A 12,890-nucleotide genomic window follows, 5' to 3' on the forward strand; every position below is an offset into this window, starting at 1 on the left:
GCATTACATATTTTGCACTGATATGCAGTCTGCCTGTATTTTGCTTGTGCACAGCAGTATAGTCACACTAGAACAGCTCAGTGGATAAATGCTGTGCCAGAACCAAGCACATAATATAAATACAGCACCAGAACCAAGATAAGTATATAAATACAGGCTCAGAACCAAGCTCATAATATAAACACAGTAGAAAAACAAAGCAACTATATCATAGGGGCGCCAATGGGCTGACAGCAGTGACTTGGAAAATCAGAGGGGACGAGACAGAGCCAGGAGAAGGATGATTCATGTAGCTTCCAAAATCCTATCACACGGAGAAAGAAGATAATCTAGCTAGGTGGACCTAAGGGTGGCAATTGTCCCCAGGCTACATCTGCACAGGTCACACATAGGTAAGGCTGGCTATGCGTCAACAGCGACCACCGATTGACTGCAGTGGTCATGTGAAGAATGAATGTCAGGAGCTTCTGAGAGCGGATAGATGTGGTGGAGTATAAGCACCATGACCCAAGGTGAAACTTCTACCTTTGCACCTCCTACATCTACGCCCCTGCAGGGAGCACTACTGAAGCAAAATAGTCCACAAGTCTGCTCACAGGATCGACAAATGTGAACTCCTCCAATTTGAATTATAGGAGGAATCATTAAGTATCTTTAAAGTGGCATGAAATAAAAGGGCACCTGCTCTACAAGCGCCTGGAATCTACATTAGTATCTCTGCGGCTATGCCAACTTTTGCCATTTTTCTACATAGCTTTCCATGCAAACAGTATATCCAGGGGTGTAGCTATAGGGGTGCAGAGGTAGTTGCACCACACCCTGCTGCCAGAGGCTGCTCTATCTCATACATATTATAAATGGTACATGGGGGACCTATTACAGATTTAGCACTGGGGACCAGAAAAGTTACACCTTAAATAACAGTTCTCCAGTAGGGAAAGGGACTTGTTATTTGTATAGCGCCAACTTATTCTGCAGCACTTCAAGATATTTTTTTCCTTCCATTTATTACCCCCAAGCAAGCTGGGTACTTATTTTACCGACCTCGAAGAAGGCTGTGTCAACCTTGAGCTGGCTACCTGAACCACGCGGGGATTGAACTTGCAACCTTCAGGTCGTGAGTGAGAGCTTAGGACTGCATACTGCTGCCTTAACACAACGCAACAATTTTGATCAGTCTGACGTTGGGGTTAATTAAACTCACCCTTTTGGCACAGATAGCCTTTAAAAGTGTTGTCTGCAATGTCTTTTGTTGGATGGGCCCCTGATGATAAGTGAATAACAGGCCATCCTACTTCTGGGAACCCTAGCGATCGGTTGTAATCAATGGGGGAACCTGGAAGCAAGCTTTCAATTTCCATGCAGCGCCACCACAGGAGAAATTAAGTATTACACAGTTCGCAGAGAGACTCTTTACTAGTAGGCGAGGATCCTAAATGATCCCCCACCTGTATTAAAAAGGCTTAACCACCAAAAACATTTATATCCTATCCACAGGATAGGGGATAAATGTCTAATTGCTGAGGTCAACCACTGAAACCCCCGGCAATTTTAAGGACCGTGTCCCCGAATGCTCTGTGAATGGAGCGACTATGCACATGTGACCACTGCTCCATAAACTTCTATGGGAAGGATGGAGATTGCTAAGAGCCTCAATCTCCACTTTCCCCGTAGAAGTGAATAAAGCAGCAATCAATCATGTGCACCACCACTCCATTCACAGGGCATTCAGGGCACACAGTTCTGAAGACTGTTGGGGGTCCCACCAGTTGGATCCCAGCGTTCAGACATTTATCCCCTACCCTGATAGGGGAAACATAATTTTGGTGGTTAAACTCTTTTAATACAGGTGGGGGATCATTCGGGACTCTGACCTACTAGTAAAGAGTCTCTCTTGCTCTGGAGGACTCACTACATCCTTGCATTACATACACCGGTCATTGAGTGCCCTGAGAATTGTGTAATACTCAATTTTCCCTGCGGTGGCGCTGCAGGGAAACTGGAAAGAGGTTTTAATAGGAAAACCCTTTTAACTCAGAAATCAGTCATAGTATAAGACCAGAGTTTAACGACTCATATTTGCAAAATCGAAGGCGGTCACCAAAATCCGTAGAGCATCCAAAATGGCGACACTCCGCGTACTACAGAGGTCTACCAACGTTAGTGGGGCTTGTGTCGGAGATTTCCAGTAGCGAGCTCTCCAAACAGCAGAGAAAGATGCTGTGGCCCCAAATGAGGGGTTCAGGGCCCCCAATGTCATCTCCGCAGAAGGGCTTGTGCTGGAAGTATACTTTAAACACCAAGTCTATACGTCTGCCTATAGTTAATTGTGTGGTCATACAGAACATATCGGCTCTGCCATACAAAGAAATCCAACCTAGGTCAACTGGGAACCGCATTTACCAATTGTCAGAACTGCAGGGAAGTACGGACATCAATAACATCCACTGTGCTAATAGATTTCTATCAGAGTCATGCGTTGCATCTGGGGGACCCAATCAAGAAATCCCCCCACTGCAAAAAGCAGATTATGCAGAAATCATATAGGAATAGGACCAACCTGCACCCTCTACCAAAAATTTCCCATCATCAACTAATAATTACCCCGGACTTACCAGACTGGGTTGGAAGGTTCATGCCGATGTCCACTGGTTGGACGGACATGTAGAGGGGACACGGACCCCCGCCCAGGATCTGCAACGCCCAGGACTTCTTTCAGGTGGAAACAAAGATGGCACCGCTAAAGGAATCAGTCCAGCGGGCGCATCCCTCGACTTGTGCTGCCCTGTAAGTGATACAGCAATGTCAGTGTGGCAGTAATAGCAAACCGTCTATGTCTTCATGGAGAAAAGTTGAAAGAAAATATCTCTGATTCATAAGCAAATCATGCTAGGAAGGAGCAGCGGTAATTATCCCCCTTGGGGTGAAAGTCTACATCACTAGAATGAATTATAGGGCTGAGGAAATCGCATAATGCAAAACCTAAACCGAGCGTCCAAAATAAGGGGAGGATATACGGAGTAATAGGAGGAGATATAGGAGGAGGATATATAGAGTAATAAGAGGAGGATATATGGAGTAATAGGAGGCAATATAAGGATTTTATATGGACTAGTGGAAGGAAATATAGAGGAGGTTATAAAGAGTAATAGGAGGAGATATGTAAGGGGAGAGGATATATGGAGTAATAGGAGGAGATATGGGAGAGAGGTTATATGGAGCTTTAGGAGAGATATAGGGGAGGTTATATGGCGTAATAGGAGAAGATAGAGGGGGAGAGGATATATGGAGTAATAGAGTAATAGGAGGAGATATAGGAGGAGGATATAGTAGCCAATAGAATGATTTTATATGGACTAGTGGAAGGAAATATAGGGGAGGTTATAAAGAGTAATAGGAGAAGATATATGGGAGGTTACATGGAGTAATAAATGAAGATTTGTAAGGGGAGAGGATATGTGGAGTAATAGGAGAACATATAGGGGTAGTTATATGGAGTAATAGGAGAACATATAGGAGAGGATATATGGAGTAATGGGAGGAGATATAGGGGAGGTTATATGGAGTAATAGGAGGAGATATAGGGGAGGTTATATGAAGTAATAGGAGAACATATAGGGGAGGATATATGGAGTAATAGGAGGAGATATAGGAGAGGTTATATGGAGTAATAGGAGGAGATATAGGGGGGGTTATATGGAGTAATAGGAGGAGATATAGGGGGGGTTATATGGAGTAATAGGAGGAGATATAGGGGGGGTTATATGGAGTAATAGGAGGAGATATAGGGGGGGTTATATGGAGTAATAGGAGGAGATATAGGGGGGTTATATGGAGTAATAGGAGGAGATATAGGGGAGGTTATATGGAGTAATAGGAGAACATATAGGGGAGGATATATGGAGCAATAGGAGGAGATATAGGAGAGGTTATATGGAGTAATAGGAGAACATATAGGGGGGTTATATGGAGTAATAGGAGGAGATATAGGGGAGGTTATATGGAGTAATAGGAGAACATATAGGGGAGGATATATGGAGTAATAGGAGGAGATATAGGGGGGTTATATGGAGTAATAGGAGGAGATATAGGGGGGTTATATGGAGTAATAGGAGGAGATATAGGGGGTTATATGGAGTAATAGGAGGAGATATAGGGGGAGGTTATATGGAGCAATAGAGGATATATAGATGGGGGTTACATGGAGTAATAGGAGATATAGGGGGAGGTTATATGGAGTAATAGGGAGGAGATATAGGGGGGTTATATGGAGTAATAGGGAGGAGATATAGGGGAGGTTATATGGAGTAATGGGAGGAGTTATATGGGAGGTTATATGGAGTAATAGGAGGAGATATAGATGAGGTTGCATGGAGCAATAGGAAGAGATAAAGGCTGGGATATATAGAATAATAAGAGGAGATATAGGGGGCAGATATATGGAGTAATTGGAGGAGATAAAGAGAGATGATATGGTAGGTTGTATGAACAGTGGCTTAATGATTGTAGTTGCAGGAGATGTGACTGTGACCAAGCCCAAAGAAGAAAGGCGGCCAACCACTTTCAACTCTTACTCACATGCTCAAGATGCAAATGCAGCTGAAAATTACGGTGGAGTAGAGAGCCACTTACCTGCGCACACGGAGGACTTCAGTGACCCGATGCAAATGATGCAATGGCGTCACTGCATCGCGCCACAGCCAGCATTAAGGGAACGCAGCTGCTCATTGTGAGAACGGGATTAGCTGAGGGGGGTAATTTGAATGTGGGGGTACACTTAAGATATTACTAACATTACTATTTGGCGACTAGTCAGTGGATGGGGAGATCTACGTGACATAAACAGCCATATGAATTAGGGCAGTATTCGATGCAGTCATCCTATGTAATAGCAGGAAACGAGTGAGAAGAAGCAGAATGACCGTCCCTCTGCAATCATTGTGCATTCATCTAGCAGCGGCGGAGGGTTAAGGCTGTCTGCACCCCCATACTGCTTGGAGATCACGTCTCCATGCGTCTGTGACCCTCAGCACCAGCACAGTCATTAACATTCAGAAAACGCAGCGAGTGTGGGAGGGAGAGCGCCGTATGAATGGAGCCGCAGAGAAGAGGGAGAGAAGGTGGGAGGGAGAACAAAGTATGAATGGAATATACAGAAAGAGAGAATCATGAATGGACCTGTATCACAAGCAGACCGAACGGAGAAATGACCGCGCCGCGAAGAAAATAAGCGCAAGAGAGCCTCTACCTAGACAGGCATGTTGAAATACGACGATAGAAGCGAGGATGAGGAGGGACAAGAAGAAGAAATTTGCTTTAGAGTGACTTACGCAGAAAGAGGGAGGCAATGATATATTACCGCCAGTCACCGCAGCACGGCTGTATACACGTCAGTGGTGCATATAAATAGATGTACACTCACTCATGTATGCCGCGCTGTAGTGCCGGATCTCCTGGCATTTTAAAAGTTCATGGTTTTAGGTAAATGGAAAAAGATTATAATACAAATGCCAGATGTACTTCCTTGTAGCGCGCCATCACTATCTAGATGCAAGCTCATTTAAAGGTTCTGCCATGACGGGTTTGCGGACATCAGCACGGTGGTAGGACATGGGTACAATGCCAGTATTTCATACACCTACACACATTGAAGTAGCGGAATCAGTTTATTTTTCGATGACAGCAGTAAAGCCCAATGTTAAAGGGGCTGTAAACCCTATATTAAGGAGGTCCTTCATCGGGGAGAGACAGACAGCTCCTTGGTTTCAATAGTCACTATGCAATGCTTCATTTCTCCTGTGGCAGCGCTGCAGGAGAATTTAAGAGTTGATGCCAGATCCCTCTGCGGATCTCTAGGGGGACTTTGCAGAGGAATAACCTGGGATCAGCTTGTGAAGGGGGTCTTTCATGTTGCAGAGTTAGTTGAGAGATAGAGCACAGATTGCAATCAACAGTCTTTACTTGTTAGCTGATCAGCGTATGGTCACTTTAACTTGGCACACCGTTTCAGAATGTTGCAACAGTTTCAGTTGAAACACTGTAACGGCTTGCCAATCCTCGCAGAATTTAGTAGTCTTTTTGCTATGCAGCAATTTCTTTGCGCATTGTCACAACCTTTGGTACTTATGATACACGCTTGACGTCACCACCCATGCGGAATACGTCCCAGTTGCTTTACAATCATAGTCTCTTCATAGTCATGGTCTCTTAAGGGTGTAAAGCCCCATTTACACGCAACGATTATCACTCAAAATTCGCTCCAAGGATGTATTTTGAGCGATAATGGTTGCATGTAAATGCTACTATCATTTGCTTTTTGTCCGAAAGATGATTTTTAGTTGAGTTTAAAATCCATCATTCGGCTGGAGAACTGATATCAGAGACCGCATGCTGTGATTCTCCACGGGAGCGCTGATAACACTGTATTCAGCTGCAGTCCTGCAGCAGAACAAGAGGGGCGGTATGCAGATAACATACCACCTGCTGTTTTCCGCATACAGCTCAGCGAGGCTCATTTACATGCAAATGGAGATAATAAGCTGCTAATGGGCATTAGTGCCCATTAGCAGCTTATGCAAAATGATCGCTTAAACTGTTATTCTCCCTATCTTTCGAACAAATTTTGAGTGATCATATTTGCGTGTGAATGGGGCTTAAGGCTCTCTCTCTAACTGAACACTTCAGGGGGTCACCAATCACAGTTACAATGGTCTGAATGCCGGGCACTCTTATCTTCAAACGGGAGGCTCCGAAGCTTCTCTCAAAGCTCACACGTTCAGGCTGCATCTAAACAGTTCCACGGGCATTTCAGGGCCCCTCTCTCAGCACACGACTACTAGCCACAGCCAATTTCTTCTCAGACCTCATGCACCTCTTGGGCACCTCATCAGCATAGCAAATACAACCATGACTGATCGAGACGGCTTATGTCCATGCAGGCCACAACAGAGACTATTACACTGTCCTGACCACACCGTTACACATAATGCTCATCAGCAGCTTGTACAGTAACCATCAGTCACCATCACATTTTCCTAATAACAGCATCATTAACATAAATCAGTAACATTATACACATTTACCATATCTCATATACTTCTGCAGTGAACATGCTAAACCTTAAAAGGGGTTTTCCAGCACTAAACCATGATCTATCCTCTGGATAGGTCACCAGCAGTTGATCGGTGGGGTTCTACCACTTGGGATCCCTGCCCGAGGAATAAAGAGGCTGCGATGCAAACCACAGCCTCTTCTCAGGCCTGTCACGTTCATCAGTCACATGGCCTGAGAGCAGCTGAAGCCTATTCAAGTGAATAGAACGGAGCTGTAATACCAGGCATAGCCACTACACAACGTACAGCACTGTGCCGGGTGAAGACTAATCAGATGATTGGTGGGAATTCCGATTGGTGGACCTTCAGTGATCAACTATTGATGACCTATCGCGAGGATAGATCATTACTTTTCTAACTCTCTACAAATACACTTTAGCAGTAACAGCATTTGACTAACCAGTCTAGGTTTATCTTTCTCATCTCCTTGCTAGCTTATTTTCAGGGGTCCTTCTAAAGAAAAAAAGTGATTTTAGTAAGAAAACCTTCTACCAGGAAAGTAATATTCTGGTGGTCCTATACCCCTAGCTGCCAGTGATGCCACACACATTGTACATGGAGAATTGGACCTATACATAATAGGAATACAGGCAGTTCTCTTTAGAACAATTACATCCTTCTGCCATTAGAATTATATATGTGTGCCCATGTGCACTATTGTGGGGTCTATGTGGCATGAGGCGTTAGGGTGGAGCTGGCAACAACTACAACCCCTAACCTCACCATGAACTATAATCCCCCCAACCCCATCACACCATCAACTATAAGGCCACACCAGCCTTATAGTTGCCTTCAAAGGGCCATTTGTAATTGTAAGATTGGATTTTAAAGGATATATTAAATGGGAAGGGGAGAACAGATGGATCAGAGCAAGGTACTGGTCCAGAAACATTAGGGCACAAGTCTCCCAACATAGACACAACTCTAAACTGCCAGGTAGTCAGAGAAAAGGACAAATCATGGGAGTTTGCAAAACTTGGGGAAAGTTCCTAAAAACTTCCTTAAAGCAGAGCTGTAACTCACTGCGTCAAGCAGCAGTAGAACACAACGGTCCTCTCTGACCCGGCAGCAGACTCAGGGGATATGGATAGGTAGGCTGGAACAGACTGTCCTCCGCAGGACGGTAACAAGCGCCAGCCGGGATGTACAAGCCGCCTCATGGTCTGAGCCCCGGCAAGCAGTGCTGTACTGCAGGATAGACTCAGCAGGAGAAGCAGACAGCGGATGACACACCAAAGTTTGCGGTAACAGCCACAGCACTTAGTCCGCAGCACCCAATATTGCAGTGTAGGGACAAGATGGCGACTGTAATCCGGATACTCAGTGGCAGGCAGCAAATGAGTCCAAAATATGCAAGAGCGTCTTCCCATCACAGCTCAGGACCCTCCAATCTAGAAGAGGCTCTTCTGTATTTGGACCTCGCAGGCCATATAAAATGACGCGGCGGTCTGGATTCGGCCCGCAGGCTTTTAGTTTGACACATGCTCTATAGGTATAGATTCAGTCCAACAGAACTAGGTATAGAAAGACCTAAGAAGGGCAACGAAGAACCATATGGGTGACAATAGAACAAAGGAAACCAATACGAATGTTTATACAAAGCAGCCAATTTGAACTAGCAGAGCTGCAGTATAAAGCATGGTGAAGGGACAGACCAGCTGACCATGAGGAGAAAACATGTGGATTTTAGACTCCCTTAAGCTGGCCTGCAAAACTTCAGCAGGATCAGCCAAGTATCTGATGTTTTTCGGGGCCTCTCAACTCCCCAACAGCAGATGATAGGAGGATCGGACATGCGGGATTTCAACATGCTCGATCCTTTAGCTTGCCAATAGTGGTGCGAAGATGAACAGCTGAGCTAAACGGGTTTATGGTGAAGTCAAAAGGAATGGCTGTCAGCTACTGCAGGTAAGCTTCTGAACATAGCGGAGCCCTAACGGAAGGCTTTACGGGGAGAAGCATCACAAGCAGACGCAAAAGATTATCGGCTTACGCTATTCGTTAACTAAAGCAGTGTCAGCGTGAACTAATTATCAGCATTTCTTTTACTGATGTCTCAGAATATCTTCTTGATAACAGCTCAAGACACAAAATGGTCCGACATTACAGCATCCAGAGGCCTGACTAGAAGGAAAAGCAGAGGAAAAGGTGTTCGGCTCTCTACTACCAGCTGGTGGCAGCTCACCATACTGCAGACACTCAGTTTTTATAATGCACTACTGCTTTTCATAAAATGTTGGATATGCCATTTCAAAAAGCTAAAAAGGGACCTGCAGGACATTTTTCTCCATCCACAAAAACAGAAACTGGACCGAGTGGAACTTACTGTTTTTGTTTAAACACCCATTGTTCTCTATGAGGGCGGACAGAAACAGAAACTAATCCATTTGTGCCCGTTTGGGCTTCCGTTTAATACCAAGTGTGCGGTTGTAGAATAGCGCTACATTCAAAACGCTGCGTTAATCGTGGTAAAAAGCATCAGTGTGAGAGAGGCCGAGTCTCCTCTCAGCCGCCTTCTTTGCAAGCTAAACATTCCCAGATCCTTTAACCGTTCCTCATAGGACATGATTTGCAGACCGCTCACCATCTTGGTAACTCCTGAACTTGCTGCAGTTTGTCTGTCTTTTTTAAAGTGTGGTGCCCAAAACTGGACACAGTATTCCAGATGAGGTCTGACTAAGGAAAAGTAGAGGGGGATAATTACCTCATGTGATCTAGACTTTATGCTTCTCTTAATACACCCCAGAATTGAGTTTGCCTGTTTTGCTGCTGCATCACATTGTTGACTCATGTTCAGTCTATGATCTATTAGTATACCCAAGTCTTTTTCACATGTGCTGCTGCTTAGCCCAACTCCTCCCATTCTGTATGTGCTTTCTTCATTTTTCTTCCCCAGATGTAGGACTTTGCATTTCTCCTTGTTAAATACCATTCTGTTAGTCGCCGCCCACTGTGCAAGCTTTTCTAGATCTTTTTGAATACGCTCTCTCTCTTCTATAAGGTTAGTTATCCCTCCTAGCTTTGTGTCGTCTTCAAATTTGATCAGTTTCCCCTCAATTCTACATTTACCTTTGAGTTTCCATTCTTTTGTTCCGTTACAGGAATGGAAATACGGAAACTATGCGGTAAATGAATCTGTCCCATGAGTTGAACGGCGCTGGATGGATACCATTGGCTATAAGTGTCTGCCCAGCTTTCGTTATGCCGTCTGGCATTTTCCTGGACAAAACTATGCCAGAGACCCTGAATGGAGCCTCCAACAGAGATGTGAACCGAGACCCAGTCTTTTTTTCTTCAATCCCAAAAAAATGGAAACCGGACAGAACAGAAGCCAAGTGATACAGAAAGCTAAGACAGTGTATGGAGTTTGTTGGCGCGCAGCAAGTCCACAATGCACTGTGCTCCTGCGTGGGAGATACATGCGCAGTGCATTGCCAAAAACGCTCGTGTGAGAGAACTCTCAGGCTAGTGTCACATGGGCGTAAGAACATTTTCACACACATTTGCGCAATGGGGGTTGCATACTTGCGCAAGCATGTGCGTGCTTTACTGTACTTTTACTGCATGCACAAAAAACACACAACCATGCTCCCATTCATTGAAATGGGCAATTAGTGTAATTAGTTCAATATGTGCTATATTTATGCGCAAGAAGAATAGAGTATGCTGCATACTTTTTTGCGCAAACTAAAACACATAAGCAAAATATGCTAATTTGAACAAATCCATTGAAGTCAATGGGTTCTATTTGTTACGTATTGCGCAAGCCAAATGCTGGGCAAATACACCTGTGTGACCGGCCTAAGGCTCAATTCACATCTGTGTGCGATTTACCTTCATGGGGTTCTTTTGCTTTCATCTGGATCAGCAGAAAAATAGGCTAATCTAGATGGACACAAGTCTTTTTGCAGCCTAAAATACAATGTTGCTATAAAATCACATCTACACTGCTCTGTACTGCAGTATAATATGAGCTATGATATGATGTCTGTGTGTGCTACAGAGACGTAGGGTGCAAAATCTGCAGTTTTCGCAATGTGCTGTGTATGTAGCCTTCAAAACAATCTATTTAAGTTGCCCTAAAAAACTGAGAAGTGGTAAAAGCAAAAGACATATTACTATTAACGTCTAATGAGACGGTGCAAACGTAGACTAGACTGTCAAGACGTAGGACTGTGCTGGATGATAAATCTGGTGCAAGAATGGGCATGGGTCTACTTGGGTAGTGCGAATGAGCATGAGCAGCTCCAGAAGACCCGAGGCCGCCCCACACGCAGCTCCAGAAGACCCGAGGCCGCCTAACTCGCAGCTCCAGAAGACCCGAGGCCGCCTAACTCGCAGCTCCAGAAGACCCGAGGCCGCCTAACTCGCAGCTCCAGAAGACCCGAGGCCGCCTAACTCGCAGCTCCAGAAGACCCGAGGCCGCCTAACTCGCAGCTCCAGAAGACCCGAGGCCGCCTAACTCGCAGCTCCAGAAGACCCGAGGCCGCCTAACTCGCAGCTCCAGAAGACCCGAGGCCGCCTAACTCGCAGCTCCAGAAGACCCGAGGCCGCCTAACTCGCAGCTCCAGAAGACCCGAGGCCGCCTAACTCGCAGCTCCAGAAGACCCGAGGCCGCCTAACTCGCAGCTCCAGAAGACCCGAGGCCGCCTAACTCGCAGCTCCAGAAGACCCGAGGCCGCCTAACTCGCAGCTCCAGAAGACCCGAGGCCGCCTTACTCGCAGCTCCAGAAGACCCGAGGCCGCCTTACACGCAGCTCCAGAAGACCCGAGGCCGCCGTACACGCAGCTCCAGAAGACCCGAGGCCGCCCTACACGCAGCTCCAGAAGACCCGAGGCCGCCCTACACGCAGCTCCAGAAGACCCGAGGCCGCCCTACACGCAGCTCCAGAAGACCCGAGGCCGCCCTACACGCAGCTCCAGAAGACCCGAGGCCGCCCTACACGCAGCTCCAGAAGACCCGAGGCCGCCCTACACGCAGCTCCAGAAGACCCGAGGCCGCCCTACACGCAGCTCCAGAAGACCCGAGGCCGCCCTACACGCAGCTCCAGAAGACCCGAGGCCGCCCTACACGCAGCTCCAGAAGACCCGAGGCCGCCCTACACGCAGCTCCAGAAGACCCGAGGCCGCCCTACACGCAGCTCCAGAAGACCCGAGGCCGCCCTACACGCAGCTCCAGAAGACCCGAGGCCGCCCTACACGCAGCTCCAGAAGACCCGAGGCCGCCCTACACGCAGCTCCAGAAGACCCGAGGCCGCCCTACACGCAGCTCCAGAAGACCCGAGGCCGCCCTACACGCAGCTCCAGAAGACCCGAGGCCGCCCTACACGCAGCTCCAGAAGACCCGAGGCCGCCGTACACGCAGCTCCAGAAGACCCGAGGCCGCCGTACACGCAGCTCCAGAAGACCCGAGGCCGCCGTACACGCAGCTCCAGAAGACCCGAGGCCGCCTAACTCGCAGCTCCAGAAGACCCGAGGCCGCCTAACTCGCAGCTCCAGAAGACCCGAGGCCGCCTAACTCGCAGCTCCAGAAGACCAGAGGCCGCCTAACTCGCGGCTCCAGAAGACCCGAGGCCGCCTAACTCGCGGCTCCAGAAGACCCGAGGCCGCCTAACTCGCAGCTCCAGAAGACCCGAGGCCGCCTAACTCGCAGCTCCAGAAGACCCGAGGCCGCCCTACACGCAGCTCCAGAAGACCCGAGGCCGCCCTACACGCAGCTCCAGAAGACCCGAGGCCGCCCTACACGCAGCTCCAGAAGACCCGAGGCCGCCCTACACG

The 12,890-nt window shown here is 47.2% G+C and overlaps 1 protein-coding gene across 2 annotated transcripts in view; it reads right to left on the bottom strand.

Moving 5' to 3' along the window:
- The window catches only part of HDAC5 (histone deacetylase 5), an 85,953-nt gene that overhangs the window by 59,097 nt on the left and 13,966 nt on the right, over window positions 1-12,890 (bottom strand). For both annotated transcript variants that reach the window (XM_066586402.1, XM_066586401.1), the window contains exon 2: window positions 2,616-2,785. In XM_066586402.1, the coding sequence (XP_066442499.1) occupies window positions 2,616-2,664 (49 nt within the window). In that variant the 5' untranslated portion in view covers window positions 2,665-2,785. The remainder of the gene's footprint in view (window positions 1-2,615; window positions 2,786-12,890) is intronic.

Source organism: Eleutherodactylus coqui, chromosome 13 (assembly GCF_035609145.1).
Source record: "Eleutherodactylus coqui strain aEleCoq1 chromosome 13, aEleCoq1.hap1, whole genome shotgun sequence".
In the NCBI taxonomy this organism is placed as follows: Eukaryota; Metazoa; Chordata; class Amphibia; order Anura; family Eleutherodactylidae; genus Eleutherodactylus; species Eleutherodactylus coqui.